General features: G+C 42.2%; 1 protein-coding gene across 4 annotated transcripts in view; it reads right to left on the reverse strand.

Annotated features, from left to right (window-relative positions):
* The window catches only part of MFSD1 (major facilitator superfamily domain containing 1), a 336,629-nt gene that overhangs the window by 164,865 nt on the left and 155,266 nt on the right, over positions 1–16,498 (reverse strand). For all 4 annotated transcript variants that reach the window (XM_044089276.1, XM_044089274.1, XM_044089273.1 and 1 more), the window contains one exon: positions 13,029–13,144. In XM_044089276.1, the coding sequence (XP_043945211.1) occupies positions 13,029–13,144 (116 nt within the window). The remainder of the gene's footprint in view (positions 1–13,028; positions 13,145–16,498) is intronic.

Raw genomic sequence — 16,498 nt, forward strand, 5'->3', positions numbered from 1 at the left:
TGCCTCTAAAATGATATCCATCACTGGTTTACGGAGGGATGGTAAAGGAAAGATTAGGTAATTAGCTAGGCTGCTAGGTTTAGTATTTGAAGCTGAGGGTGCAGAATCTGGTTCTCCTGCTGAGACAATAGGGTAGGAGTCTGATGCAGGTGCCATGGGGCCAACAGTGACACACTGCACAAGAGGGGGTACCAGTGTTGGTGTGGCCAGTCTGGTGCAATTAAAATCGTCCTTGGTTTGTCTTGTTTATCTTTAGTAGTACTTTGGAGAGCAGAGGTAGAGGAGGAAAGGCATAAATTGATGGGTTTTTCCAGCTGAAGGAGAGAGCATCCATTTTCCGAGCTTGTTTGTGGGGAGTCCTTGGGCAGAATTTGTCCAACTGACAGTTCTGGGGAGAGGCAAACAGGTCTATATCTGGGCTCCCCCATTTGTTTGTCAACATGTTGAAAATCCTTGGTTCCAGTTTCCACTCGTGTGGGTCCATAAGGTTTCTGCTTAGTTCGTCTGCCAGTGTATTTAAGTTTTCCTGGCAGGAACTGAGCTTGTAGATGCACTTGGTAGCTCAGGGCTGTGTTCCACAATGCCATGGCTAGTCTGCAGAGGGGGTAAGAATGTGTACCCCCCTGCTTGTTTATGTACCACATTAACAGTGGTGTTGTCCGTCTTTACCATTAATTGCCCTGGAAGAATGTGGTCCTTGAAGGCTTTCAGAGCATTCTGTACAGCTAACATTTCTTTTCAATTGATATGCAGGTGCATTTGACTTGGGTTCCATTTGTCCTGAATGCACTTCCCTGCCAAGTGAGCCCCCATGCATAATCTAATGCATCTGTTGTTGGGGTGTGGGTAGCAGGGGGTGTTGTGAATGGTAGTCCCTTGTTTTGGTGGCAGGCCTCTGCCCACCAAAGAAACTCTAGGCGTAGGCAAGGTATGATAGGAATCATTGCTTCTAGATCCTGAGAATGTTGACACCAAAGGTGTTTTAGATGATATTGTAGTTTCCTCATATGCAGTCTTGCATATAGAATTAGAAGGATGCAGGAGGCCATGAACCCCAAGGCTTGTAGTATTTGCCTTGCAAATAGTAGGGTATTTGTGGCCACTTGTTTGAAGAAGGTTGTCAAATAAATTTGTTTCTCTGGCGTGAGGAAAGCCATCTGGGAAGTTGTATTCAAGCTTGCTCCCAGGAATATAATTTGTTGACAGGGTACCAGATGTGATTTCTTTTCGTTTATGGTGTACCCAGACAAGTTAGCACCCTTTGTACAAAGGCCAGATGATTCAAAAATACGTCCTGGCTTTCTGCCTGAATTAAACAATCATCCAGGTATGGGTATATTTGAATATTTCTTTGCCTGCAAAATGCAATGACTGGGGCTAGGCACTTTGTGAATACCCTGGGCGCAGTAGATAAGCCAAGGGCAGTGCAGAGAACTGGTAGTGATTGTAGCCTGCTTTTTCTGCAAGATTCCCTGATTGGGATGTGCAGGTATGCCTCCTTTAAATTGAGTGTTACTATCCAGGCATCTTTTCTTAGCATAGGAAGCAACTGGGGCAGAGTCAGCATCTTGAATTTTGGAATCACTAAAAAGGTGTTTTGAGTACACAGGTCAAGAATAGGATGCCATGAATCGTCTTTTCTGGGTACCAGGAAAAGTCTCGAGTAGAAACCTTGTCCTTTTTTCCTCTTCTGGTACAGTTTGAATAGCCTTTATGTTTAAAAGAGAAAGTGTTTGCTTTTGAGCCTCTGCCCACTGATTTGGGGGTAGATCTGGCCAACCTTTTGGCATTGGTAATATGTGGAAATGAAATCTGTATCCTTGGGACACTATATTTAAGACCCATTTGTCCTGGGTAATGAGTTCCCAGTTTTTGGCCTGCAGACCAATCTTTCCCCCTAAAGGAGCATTCAGTTGAGAAGTGCTTGGAAGTTGTAAAATCAAGTCACTGAGACAGTTTTCCACAGGGGGGAGTCTTACTACTCCCAGATTTGGAAGCGGAAGCCCCCCACTGCTTAGTCTTGTACATACCCTGGGGCTGAAACCTGGGGTTTCTGCTGTGTCTGGGTTTGGATTGAGAAGACCTGGAAGGGGCCGGAAAGGGCCAGTTCTTAGAGGGCCAATGCCTACTAAATCTTGAAGGCTGAACTTGTAAGAAATCTTTAACAGTTTGCATAGATTTAGCTTTATCTTCCATCTTTTTAAGAACTTCCTCAGCTTTGTTGCCAAATAGGCGGTCCTGACTTAGGGGAGCATCCAACAGTTTAGCTTTAACATAATCAGGCAAAGATTGCTCCTTAAGCCAAGTGACAGCAGCCCTGCAAGACGCCTCTAAAGAATCAAACCCACATTGCAAAGTATGTTTTCCAACGTGTTCAGCAGAATGCATTAAATCTTGTAATTCCTTTTTTTCAGCACAGTCAGGAATCATCATTTTCTGTTTAAGCAATCCAATAATACATTGTTGATATATGAAACTGACAGTTTAAGGCCCTAATGGCCAAGGTTGCAGAGGTGTAAACCTTCTTACCTCATCTATCCAGCGCCCTGGAGTCTCTCAGAAGGGGTAGGGTTTTTGGCAGTAGAAGCCTTAATACCCTTGGGTCGTCTCTGGATCCGCAATAGGATAAAGGAACTTGTGAGAATCAGGAACCCTGTAATATCTGTCAAGTTTTCTGGGAGCAGGAAGCAAAGAATCAGGGGCCAAACTAGATTTTGAGAAAGCATCATCAACAATGTCTAGTACAGGAGGAATAGCTAAAGGCCTATGCTGAGGCAGGAGTAAGAAATCCCCAAGTCTCTTTTTCGAATCATAAAAATCTTAACTTTCCCAGTGGAAATGCTCCCTAAGAGTGTGCAAAGTTTCACCAAAGGATAAATCCTCTGGAGGGGAAGCAGAGAGAATAGAGTCCTCTGCATCAGAATCCTCATAAGTAGATCAGGGTAAATCCAGATCATCAGAAGAGTCAGAAAAATCTGAATCATGATCAGAAGATTCTTTAACAAATTCAGTCCTAGGTCTCTTGGAAGAGGGTGGTTGACTTCCCCTGATGTCTTCAGCCATTCTTTGATTTTTAGGCATAGAGGCCTGAACATGTGGCCTGGGCGTTGATTTTCTAGGCAAGGTTCGAGGTTTAGGCCTTGAAGAAGAAGGAGGTGTCGGTTTAATATGCAAGTCCATAGGCCTAAATACACCCTCAGAAGCCAGTGCCTGCACAGCGGCTCCGGACCCATCCAAAGTAGAGACATCCGCAGGTTCCACAGTTGAAGCATCTCGCTGCATACTCCAAATGGGTCCCAGTAGAGGCCTGCAAATCAGAAGTAGCGGGTATCAGGGGCTGTGAAAGCGCCTCACTGAGTACCGGTGAACTGGCGACTGGCTTAGGAGAAGCGTCGTCGGCAGCTTTGGACCTAGGCGGCCTGTCTCTGTCTTTATCTTTGCACTTTTTCAGAATGCCGGTAGTCAGATGCCTTACCGATGACATTTTTGGATAACTGAACCGAGAACCAAAATATTTAGAGGCGAAAATATACTGACGCCGGATAGCGCGTTGATTAAATAAGGCACAAAACTGACAGCAAGGTATGTCGTGGTCAGGGCCTAGGCAAGGAATACAGTACGAATGAAAATCTTTGCGAGGTATTTGCTTTCCACAAGAAATGCAACTATTAACTTTTACTGACATCGGTAAGGAGCAAGAAAAAGCTTCTCCAATGGGGTACTTAGCTTTAGTTGAAGACTTCGGTTCTGAAACTCAAACGAAAATTTCAGGAGTCAGCCGACCAGCACTAGCGAACTGCTTCTGCTTCAGGCACCACATGGCAAGAAAGACTGGTGTAATGGCGTCGGCTGCATGTTTTCTACCCCTGATGAAATGGAAGAAGGGACAGCAACTGTCGCAGGACCCAGGCCGACTGAGGGTTACCGCAAGCAGATAACCCAAATGTGATGACTGCAACAGTGAAACATGAAGAACATCAGACCCCTATGTATTCCACTTATACATTTCCCACCATTACTTTTATATAAATACATTTTTCTTCACTGTACTGCGATCTCAGACTCGGTATATATAATTTGCAGGGGGCCCAGCCCCCCCACATGGGGGGTGCAGGAGGGCTTGTCCCCTGCATAAACACAAAAAAAAGTAATTTTTTTTTTTTTTTTTTTTAAAGATGTTTGAGTTTTCAGAAATTATCATATGGTCTCGTCCATATGAATTTTGAATTTCTGAAAAATCAATCATTTGACATATATATATATATACACACACACACATATATATATATATATATATATATATGTAAAAAAAAACGTGTGTGTGTATACATATATATATATATATATATATATATATATATATATATATATACACATACACACACACACGTATATACATACGTGTGTGTATACATATGTATACATATGATACAGGGGGGGAGTAGCACTTCACACTGACTTCAACAGACAATGTTAATTGCACAGCTGTCTTCTTCTGAAAAGGCCTTTAGGCAGTTTGTGCAAGTTGTTATGAATGGCGTGTCAAGGTGGGCCTTTTTTGTTCATAGGTAGATACTAGGCTATCGGCCCTGGGGCCTATACAAGCCCAGCCAAAAAGGTACCCTGGCTTTTGCCACCCAAGAAAATTATTTTCCTGTGCCACTGTCGAGCAGAGCCACAGAGATGATCCCCGGGGTGAATTTCCTATTTCTCATCCAATCATCAAGACTTTTTTTTTTGAAGAGTGCTAATGAGGAGCTTTGTTTGATATAGATAGGTAGTTTATTCCAGAGTATGGGAAGTCTCTGGGACAGGAATCTATCCCTCCAGCATGTTCTGTTTATTGTGGTGACCAGGTTTAGGTCCCTAGAGCGTGTAGCTCGGAGGGATTGGGATTTCTTTAAGTGGAGCATCTCCAACAGTTCTAGGTTTGATATAGCTTGTATGTTAGGCAGAGATCACCTCTGAATAGGCGATATGCGACGGAGTAAAGCTGGAGTTTTTTTGAGACGTAGTCATCAAGGTACATTTAACAGTTCCTTTTTTGCAGTAGTCACTCTCTTTTTGTGCATCTTAGCAGTGCAACAGTGTTGTGTTAGGATTTATTAATTTGTTAGTTTAGTTACACTTCTCTGTTTTTTTAAGCTAGATATAAATAAAGTACATTTTTTAAGTAATGCTGTTAATTGAAATGGCAAGTCAAGATTTTATTTTTGTTTTTATTCCTTCAACTTTTCTTACTCTAAATAAAACAAACTTTGTTTCTAGACGTTTGCTTTAGTTTAGCATTGTTGCTTTTGGGGAAGGGGGGCTGTGCGTGTGTGTGTGCACATGTCTACATACATACGCGTGTGTGTAAGCCTTGTGTGTGCAATGACTGACACTACATTTATTTTCACAAAAATAAATAGGAAATGCATTCAGTACCTTACTGTATTTATTATTTTTTATTTTAAATTAGGATTTTTTGGAGGGTATATATGAGTGCAGTGTGTGGCTTTTACTTGCTTTTTAGTGTGTACAACATATACAGTAAAGGAATTTTAGTAGCTTTTGATGATGTGCCAAGGACATAAACCAACTTGTGATGATACAGCAAGGAGGTACACAATGATAAGCTAAGACTGCAGTTAAAATAATATACCACACGTTTTTCTCTAGAGGCGTAGCTGGCTCATCTAGCTCCAGCAGCATTCCTCTATACGGCACCGCTCAACATTATTCAGGAGCAAAACAAGTCTGCAATCTGATAGCTGGTACTCCTGAGGAGCCAACCAGGGTTTGTGGGCGTTTCTGGATCTCACTCCCTGCCCTTCCACAGTTGGGGAGCAAAAAACATCTGTGATCAGGTACCTGGTGCTTCTGAAATGCAGGAGTCAATCAGGACCCGTTTCCGCACCCTGCCCCCAACCTTCCTTCCTCAGGTGAGGATCCCAAAAAAAAAATACTGTTTAAATTATCACAATCTATTTGCAACAAATTTAACTAGCAGTTCATACAATTTATACCACAAATGGACTGCTGCACAGATCAGGTTTTAGATTAAAAAAAATATCATCTCTCTTTTAAACTGCAACAAGCTGTTGCTACAGTTTAGACCACAAACGAAGCATGACAGCATTCAGATGTGACCACAAGTGCAACACTGGTATTTAAAAGCCAACATGCACTAAAGAGAGATCAGAACTAGACAACGGATCATGTCCCCTAACACTCTCTGACCTGCCCTAATTATGTTACTGTTTTTATCATACTCTTCCAGAGTATACCATTAGTATAATACTCAGTAGGGCAAAGTCCCATGCTTGAGGGTGGGGAGGGGCAAGTAAATACATTTATAGCTGTCTTTTCCTTATGGAAGTTGCGTTTGTAAAGGGTTTTTGATGTTTTATTTACTTTTAATTGAGCAAATACAAGGCTACTATTCATGCATCTCTGACCATGTTTGCCACTGTTGTGGACTTTGCCAACCTTTGTTTGTCAATGCTTTGTGTTTGACCATGTGAGGGTTAATTAGAGCAGAGGTTGACAAATTCTGGTATAGCACAGGTGAAACGTGACAATCCTCCTTTGAAAAATGGTTGTCAAGTTGTGACTCTCTTGACAAAATTTAATACTCCCAAACCTACACACATTTATGGAACCATTAAATGGTTTTGTGACACCACAATATGTGCAGCCGATTGATTCACCACACTTGATCGACATGTGCAGATGGTCGACAGGTGTGAAAGATTGAAAATCCCCAGGTGAGGGAATATTCACTTTCCCTGGGAATTGTGGAATCTCAGAATTAGTATATAGAATTACCATGGGAACTTAACCCCCCCTTCAAAAAACTCTGTTACTTTTTTTTTTGGTTGTATTCTATGAGGATTTTCCTCGCACATACACAGTTGACTGTCCGTATTTCCACTGACAACCTTTTCTTGTCGATGTTCTTGATGTCAACATTGTGCTATGTTGATGTACTTCAATAATACATACATACACAAGCACAGACACACATATACATATATAGATTAGATATAGATATATAGATGTATAAATATAAACACCAGCTCCCTTACCTGTTTATGCCAATACATGAATAGGCAATTTAGGACAGTGAATTATCCAGAATGTTTTTGAAGGCAAAATGAAACCAAAATACCAACAGGGAAATAGATGTAGACATGGGACGCACATGCAAATGCCATAAAGCCAGTGACTAGGAGTCAGGACTGACCCCCACACCTTGGGAGCTGTAATGCAGGTATTTCACTACTGAGCCTCATGTCTCCCATGGAATGGAAAGTATTTATTTATTTATTTTTTGCAATAGGAGAAGCAATTCAGTTCTTCGCAGAGTCAACCTATATGACTGAATATATCATGACTCACTTGAAACAAAATGCCGCAATCCCAAGCTGAAAGTACAGTTTTGTACCTACCATAAATGTAGATGTTCGAGTGTACACCCTGCTGCAGTCATCACACTTGGGTTATCCTGTCGTCAGGCGGTCCCGCAGTCGGCCGGAATTCCAAAGTCTTGGTCTGGCGTCGGTTGCTGTCGCTTCTTCCCTGACGTCAGTGTGCCAGAGGTATATATAATGCATCCGACGCCATTTTCTTCAGTTTTTCTTGCCCCAGATGTCAGGTGCCCCCAAAAAGGTGGTCAAGTAATTAGTACCAAATTAAGTAATTTTTGGACAAAAACAAAATCCCTCCAGCTATAAGCAAATACATCAGGAAGGTATTGTAGAGATTTAGCCAGTTAGATCAGAGGGGATGGAGGGAGGGTAACCTGGACTGCAGCAGGGTGTACACTCGAACATATACATTTATGGTAGGTACAAAACTGTACTATGTTCATCGTGATATCTTGCTGCAGTCATCACACTTGGGTAGAATCCCAAAGCTAAGGATGGGTGGAGGCGTTATAGAGGGTTAGAGGAGGCTAGAAGGCCCTGCAGAACTGCAGTGGCGAAGCCAGCTCTAGTCTTAGAGTAAAGTGGTAAGTGATAGAGTTTGGTAAAGGTGTGTACTGAACTCCAAGTTGCAGCTTCCAAAATCTCCTTGGTTGGAACCCCCCTGAGGAAGGCTGTAGATGTAGCTGTTGCCCTGGTAGAGTGGGGCCTAATGGTAGCAGGAACTGGTTTTCCATGATGGGTATAGCAAAAACAAATGCAATGTCCTATCCATTTAGAAATGGTTTGTTTTGATATAGCCTTCTCTTGTGAAGCTGTAGCATACGATACAAAGAGCTGGTCAGATTTTCTGAAAGCCTTAGTGTTATCCAAGTAGTAACGAAGTTGCCTGTGAATGTCCAAGGAATGCAGGAGCCTTTCTCCTTTCTTCTGTGGATTTGGGAAGAAGGTAGGTAATGGATGGTTTGATTTAAAGCCACACTGGAAACCACCTTAGGCATGAAGGAAGGATTAGTTCGTAGAGAAACTCTGTCTTGATGGAAAATGAGGAAAGGTTCCACTGCCATTAGTGCCTGCAGCTCTGAGACTCTTCTAGCTGAAGTTATTGCTAGCAGCAGGGCAGTCTTCCATGATGGAAACTGTAGATCTGCAGAGAAAGCTGGTTCAAAGTGAGGTTTTCCAGAACAAAATTGAGGTCCCATGTTGGTGTAGGTGCTCTCCTGGGGGGCCTAATGTTTTTTGCCCCTCTGAGGAACTGCCTTAGAAGTGGATGCGAAAATAAGGGTGGATCCGTGTTGTAGTGTGCTGAAATAGCTAATGCATGGATTTTAATGGAAGAAAAACAAAGTCCTTTGTGCAACATCTCAGTTAAATACTGTAGAATATGAGGCATGTGAGGCTGAAGTGTGTTTTGGCCTTTAGCTTGGTTCCAGGCACAAAACCTTTTCCATTTGTCCGAATAGGCCTTCCTGGTGCTGGGCCTCCTAGCTTCCAGAATAACATCCATAACTGCTTGGGAAACAGGAGCTGGCTGGATGCTTAGGTGATTTGCCATGCAGCCAGATTTAAGGTTTTGAGCTGGCTGTGAAGAATCTGATTGTTTTGCTGTGTGAGCAAATAGGCAATTTGTGGTAAAATCCAAGGTGGGCCCTGGACCATATTCCTCAATAGTGGGTACCAGTGCTGGCGTGGCCAGTCTGGGGCTATGAGTATGAGTCGTGGTCTCTCCTTTCTGACTTTCAGAAGCACCTTTGTGAGGAGAGGCAATGGAGGGAAGGCATATATTGTCAGGTTTTTCCAACTGAATGAGAGTGCGTTCACTTTCCAAGCTTGATGGTGAAGTGTCCTTGTACAAAATTTTGTTAGTTGATAGACCTGTTTGCCAGTCCTCAAAACTATGTCTGGAAGGCCCCACTTCTGAGTTACCATTGCAAATACTTGTGGATCCAGTTTCCACTTGTGGGGATCCATGATGTTTCTGCTGAGGTCGTCTGCCAATGTGTTCTTTTTTCCTGGCAGGAATTGAGCTTGTAATTGAACTTGGTAAGCCAGAGCTGTGTTCCACAAGGTCGTTGCTTGCCTGCATAGAGGGTAGGAGTGTGTACCCACTTGTTTGTTTATGTACCACATTACTGTGGTGTTGTCCGTCCTTATTGTAAGTTGTCCTGGATGTAATAGATTCTTGAAGGCTGTCAGAGCATTCTGTACAGCTAGCATCTCTTTTTGATTGATGTGCAGATTCCTTTGATCTGCAGTCCATACGCCTTGAACGCACTGTCCTGCCATGTGTGCCCCCCAGGCGTAGTCCGATGCATCCGTTGTCATAGTTTGCCTGGCTGGGGGCAAGGTGAAAGGCTGACCCTTGTTGAGGTGGCATGCCTGTGACCACCATAGAAACTCCTGTTGTAGGCAGGGAATGAGAGATATCATTGTGTTCAAGCTGTGGCTGTGTTGAGACCATACGCTTTTTAGGTACCACTGTAATTTCCTCATATGCAGCTTTGCAAATGGTATTAATAGTATGCAAGATGCCATGAAGCCCAAGGCCTGCAGAATTTTTCTTGCAGGTAGTTGGGTCTTTGTTGCCATTGTTTTGAAATATTGAGTCAGTTGTAGTTGTTTGTCTGGCGTAAGATAAGCCTTCTGGGCCATTGTATTCAAGCTGGCACCCAGGAAGGTCATATTTTGTGAGGGTACTAGTTTTGATTTCTTTTCATTTACTGTGTACCCCAGGCAACTTAGAAGATGTTTTACAAAAGCCAGATGTTGTAAGAGAATGTCCTTGCTTTCTGCTTGGATGAGGCAGTCGTCCAGGTATGGGTATATCTGAATTCCTCTTTGTCTGCAGTATGCAATTACTGGTGCCAGGCATTTTGTGAAGACCCTGGGCGCAGTAGATAAGCCAAAGGGCAGTGCAGAGAATTGGTAATGGGTTGAACCTGCAATGAAAAGGAGGTATCTTCTGCAACTTTGTCTGATAGGGGCATGCAGGTATGCCTCCTTGAGGTCCAACGTTACTAGCCATGCTTTCTTGCCCAACATGGGAAGAAGCTGCTGTAGTGTTAGCATCTTGAATTTGGGTACTTGTAAGAAGGTGTTTAGAACTGAAAGGTCCAGAATTGGTCTCCAGGCATTGTCCTTTCTGGGAACTAGAAAGAGTCTTGAGTAAAATCCTTGGCCTTGCTCGGTAGGTACCAGTTGAATGGCTCTCATGTCCATGAGAGCTGTAATTTGTTTTTGTGCCTCTGCCCATTGATTTTGTGGCAGGTTTGGCATTCCTCTTTTCATTGGCAAGGTGTGAAAATGGAATCTGTATCCTCGTGAAATTATGTCTAGGACCCATTTGTCCTTTGTGACAATGTGCCAGTTGTCTGAAAAAAGTGCAAGTTTTCCTCCCAAGGGGGCTGCCAAGAGAGTGTTGCTTGGCCAGATGAGGTGCAAGTCATTGAGTTTGCCTTCTGGTAGTTTGGGACCTGTCTTCTCCTCCCTTCTGTGTTACAGTGCCCCATTGTCGAGGTTTGTACTGGGCTTGTGGTTGTCCTCTGCCTCTTGGATGTCTGTATTTACCCCTCTGTGGTCTGTCAGTAGCTGGAAAGGACCAATTTTTTGTTGGACAATTTCTGCTGAAGCGAGGGGGCTGTACCTGTAGAAAACCTTTGACTGTCTGCATAGATTTTGCTTTATCCTCCATTTTCTTTAAGACGACTTCTGTTTTAACTCCAAAAAGAACATCCTGCTGTAAGGGAGCATCTAGAAGCTTTGCTTTAACATGATCAGGTAGAGTTTGTTCCTTTAACCAAGCATGCCTACGTATAACAGACCCAGTGACAGCTGCTCTGCAGGAAGCGTCCAAAGAATCAAACCCACATTGTAAAGTATGTTTGCCCACCTGTTCAGTTGCATGCAACAGATCCTGCATTTCTTTCAATTCAGACCGTTGAGGGAGTGTGCTCATTTTTTGTTTTAACTGAGACATTAGAAATTGCTGATATTTTAGCATGTGAAATTGGCAATTTAGTGCCCTCATAGCTAGTGTGGCTGAGGTGTAAACCTTTTCCCCCCACCTGTCTAGTGCTCTGGAGTCCCTTTCAGAGGGGTACAGGATTTTTTGCCATAGAAGCCTTAGCCCCTTTGGGACCCTGGGAGATAGTCTCTGGATCAGCAACAGGGCTTTTAAAAAGGAATTTGTGGGAATCAGGCACTCTATAGTATCTGTCAGGTTTGGCTGGAACAGCAGGCAGAGAATCTGGGTTCAAACTGGATTCTAAGTAAACATCATCCACAATGTCTAAAACTGGGGGGATGGCAAGTGGTCTGTGCTGGGGGAGTAAAAGAAACTTGAGTCTTTTCTTTGAGTCAGAGTAGTCCTGACCTTCACAGTGAAAATGTTCCCTCATAGTGTGTAAAGTTTCCCCAAAGGAGTAGTCTTCAGGAGGAGAAGCTGAGGGAATAGAATCCTCAGCATCAGAATCTTCATAAGGGGAGAAGGAGTAATCTTGGTCCTTAGAGGAGCCTGAGGAAATAGACACTTGTTCAGAGGAAGCATAATCTTCCTCTTGTCTAGGCCTTTTGTCGGGTGGGGGTTGGGAACCCCTGATTAAAGAGATCAAATCTTCAGCCATTTTGAACATCTGTTTCTTAGGCATGGGGCCTTGAACTGGAGACTGAAGTGCAGTCTTTTTAGGTTTAATAGGAGTCTTAGTATATGTTTTTATGGTGAGCGTCATCGGTCTGAAGACGCCTTCAGAAACCGAAGGTGTTTCTGCACCACCGGCATCTTTTTCAGCAGTGTCGTCGGTAGTGGCTAAAGAAAATGGCTGCGTCGGCCTAGTACTCTCCGCCAAAAGCTCCGAAGCGGTCTCGGGTTCCAGATCTGCGGTAGTCAGGGGCTGCGTCGGAGCCTCACTGAAGACCGGTGAACCGGAGACCGGACCAGCCGAGGCCTCGGAGTCTGGCTTGGGTCTAGGCTGCCTGTCCTTATCCTTGCGTTTTTTGTGCACGCCGGTAGTCGGTTGCTCCAACGGCATAGTGTAGTTAAATTTTCTACCGAAGCAGTGTCGTGCGAAATCAAAGCGGCTTTTTATAGTACGCTTATTAAACCTAACACAAAAATGACAACCAGTGACGTCGTGGTCTGGGCCTAGGCAAGGTATGCAGTAAGAATGAAAATCCTTATGAGGTATTTGCTTCCCACAAGAAATGCAATTGTTAACTTTTTCTGACATCGGTCTGAGGCAAGAAAAGTTTCCCCAACGGGGTACTTAGCTTTACTGAAGACTTCGGATCTGAAATTCGACTTCGAAAATCTCAGGAATCGGCCGACCGGCACTTGCGAACTGCTTCTGCTTCAGGCACCGCGCGGCAAGAAAGACTGAAGAAAATGGCGTTGGATGCATTATATATACCCCTGGCGCACTGACGTCAGGGAAGAAGCGACAGCAACCGATGCCAGACCAAGACTTTGGAATTCCAGCTGACTGCGGGACCGCCTGACGACAGGATAACCCAAGTGTGATGACTGCAGCAGGGTAACACAGTATACAAAACCTATGCATTTGCATACACCATGCAGGTAAAAAAAATAGAACCATTAAAAAATAACTAGCACTGTCTGCTTACCACTTTTTTCGACTCTTCTAATATGATGTCATCCATACCAAGCTGCTTCATCCCAACTTTGTCTAATGTGCTCACAGTGATGGCAGAAAAGAAGCCTAGCACACACAGGAAAGTACCTAAAAAAATAAAATATTGCAGTGACTCCAACCACTGTAAATGTGTCAGACTGAATGTACTTACAGCTGCTTAACCTGCCAACCCATGTCATTTTCTGTTACTCTCTATAGGCTGGGGAAACTGGCCTTTGCTCCTAATTTCCAAGTGCACCATATTTTACCCAAATTTGCAGCATATCTGACTAAGTGACAACATTCTAGGGGGCTAGATGTTTGCAGAACAGGTTACAGCATTTATAACTATACAACTTTACTAGTTACACAGAGAAACGGTTTTTACACCAAATCTTTTTAACAACTAACATAGAAAGATATCTAATGTAATATAACCTCAAAGTGACTACATCAGAGACAGGTGTCTATATTAACATCTCAATCACAGTGGCAGGAATGTGTTTACAGTGAATTGTGTTTCACAATGAATAAAACGAAGACTGCAAAAACAAGTGTATAAATAATATTTTAGACTACATGCAACCCATACATACAAGCACAATTGTTTTTTTTACAGTAACCACAGCATAGCAGATACCCACATTGAATAAACAGATTTCTATACTAAATGATGACTCTCTTTAAATAAGAGATACCATTCGTATCATCTCAGCTGATCGAGAAAGGGACCTTCTTCAGTGGGTCAATAAATGGGCTCATCCTCTTCATCAATCATAACTTTAGCACTTTTTCAGGAGCTACTAAACTGAGAGGTGAATGTACCAATTTACAGCACAGTGCCAGAGCCCACCAGTACAAATCACAAACTAACACTAAAGATATATGACACCTACACTGTTAACAAGTAATACATAAAAGTATACACATGCCCAGAATACAGAGAACTCCAACAACTGAGGGTGGATATAGGGTTGTCCACACAGTGATACAGTATTAGGATATCCGAGAACCACCACAGAGAGTTGTCAATGACCTTCTAAGGAGCAAGACTGTATGTGATATCCAAGAACAAGGAGCCTCCTTGTCTGGCTTAGAACTAGGATGAAACACAAGCAGGAAATACAGCAGAATGTAGGAGGCATATGACATCCGATGGGCCAAAAGACCAAATTGTGAAATATAGCAGTACCACAGGAAGCAAGGCTTCTGCTGTTGCAGTCAAAACAATGTTTGGTAGCTGTTCCATAGAGATCTGCAATAAAGACGTTCTTGAAGCAAGCACTGAAAGGACCCACTATTCTACTTAAGTACCCTTTGACTACAGCCATTTTCCAATCGGCAATTTTCCACAAGGGTAAAATTTTGCACAGCTAGCTAACTACTCAGAAGAAAACTTTGGCAGCTGATAGGTTTCCCCTCCCTTAGTGAGAAGGATATGAACAAAGCAGCCCTTTTAAGTTCATGCACCTTCTTAAGGTAAAAACCTGGAGTGACAATAACCATCCAAGTTGTGAAGAGTTCCAAAGACTAGATGTGGTTCCCTGGTCAAGGGACCAGAATTCTGAAATCCTGCAGACAGAGATGCTAGTCACTGTGAAAAGCATTTCCTAAAATAAAAATTTCAGTGCTGATGAAACACTGTGCTCAAAATAGTGGAAAGACAAACCTGTCACTAATGGAGTTCAGATCCGACAGATGGGAGAGGGGTTCTACAATGACAGGCAGAGATGCAGAACTCCAAGGAATTGCTTGAACTGCCAGTGCTGATAAAAATCTCTCCACCCTCAAGGTCAGGATGGGTAGAAATAACAGACATATGCACACCCTGATTATGAGAGAACAGAGTGCCAAATAATACATTGACAGCTCAAACCCATTACCCCTTTATAACATCTACCCCTTTCTACACAACAAACCTTTTTACCACTCTTCTTCAATTTCCTTCCCACCTTAATCCCCACTTTACATTTCAATTTCTTTCGGACCTTTCCACTTTATACATCTCTTTCAAATGCTATTACCACTATCTCATAGCTAGGTTCTCGGTCAGTAAGTGCCCCAGTATTTTTACCCCACTATCCTTGATTCATCAGCTATAATATGCCTTTCTCCTGCTTCTAACTAACTACTATCTAACAACTAAGGTTTCACACTCCTTACCACAATTTTTGTATTCTTAACATTTATATTGCATTTCTCCTTACCCATGTGTTATAACTCGTATCTAATGTTTGCTTGTCACATACATTCCACATGAACTGTTTGCACTCTAAATGTTTTAGACTTGGAATTTAATATAATGTATGATGTCAACACAGAAGCAATACCAGTTTTATTTTTTGTATAGCGTCACTACCGAACAACTACCTGTTTGACTCTGTCTTAATGAAAAATTGATGTACTGTATCTGTAAAAAAATTACTTTGTTATAAGCATCTTAACTGCACCCACTGGAACTTTTTTCCCCTGGATGTCCAAAGAAAATGGCTTTGCCCAGTCGAATTTTCCCAGTCAACAAAGACAGGGAGATAAAATAAAATAAAGGTACTTAAGAAATATCAGGATGACCCACAGGCTGAGTGAATGTAGCACTATCAGTTGCAATATCTACTTAATACAGAAACTCTTCCAATTAGTAGGCTAAGCCTACCTGACATAAGGCTACTTTGGCAGCATGAATCATAACATGCCTTGGCTGAATTCCTGTGGTTTAATATAGCTGAAGTGGTGAAATCAAATTCATTAAGATCTGCACTGGAACCCCAAAGTGTACATCAGCAGTCTTGGTGCACTTTGTACAGTGTGCTGCAATAATTTTCTGAAAGTTTTATTATGACTTAGAAAAACAAAAAGTGTGTGAGAAAGTACAGTTGTGTACTATCTTACCATAACAGTAGATGTCCTTTTCACTGTTGCAGTATTCATCACCTCTGGTATCTCTTTTAATTTCTCCAAGTCTTTTGGGTTTCTAATATCATGACAGGAATGGATCCCATTCCCAAGTCAAAATATGAAAAAAAAAAAATACAAGATAAACCTAGCCAAGCTAGAATTTTCACTGTATGATACCTTAAACCTCCTGTAATAGAGGTCCATGGGACTTATGCAAATGACCCCTTAAGAACACCAAGTGTTTCAGCTATATGGCTTCTGAATGTCCATGACTTTTTATGTTGTTCCTATCTTTTAGGAGTTTTTAATAATTTCACTGTGTGCTTTTACCACGGTTTAGAATCGTTCTGGAAAGATCACACAATGTGAGCCTACACAACTTTTTCCTTAATGTTTGGAATTAAGGGTGCACTTTCTCTTTTAAACACTTGAAGGAGACATTTCATTATGGTTTTAAGGAAATTAAGTATATTTTTATATAGTCTTGTACATTCATTTAAACATCTTATATATATATATATATATATATATATATATATATATATATATATATATATATATATATAT

Source organism: Protopterus annectens, chromosome 12.part0 (assembly GCF_019279795.1).
Source record: "Protopterus annectens isolate FY-2018-M chromosome 12.part0, PAN1.0, whole genome shotgun sequence".
Lineage (NCBI taxonomy): Eukaryota > Metazoa > Chordata > Ceratodontiformes > Protopteridae > Protopterus > Protopterus annectens.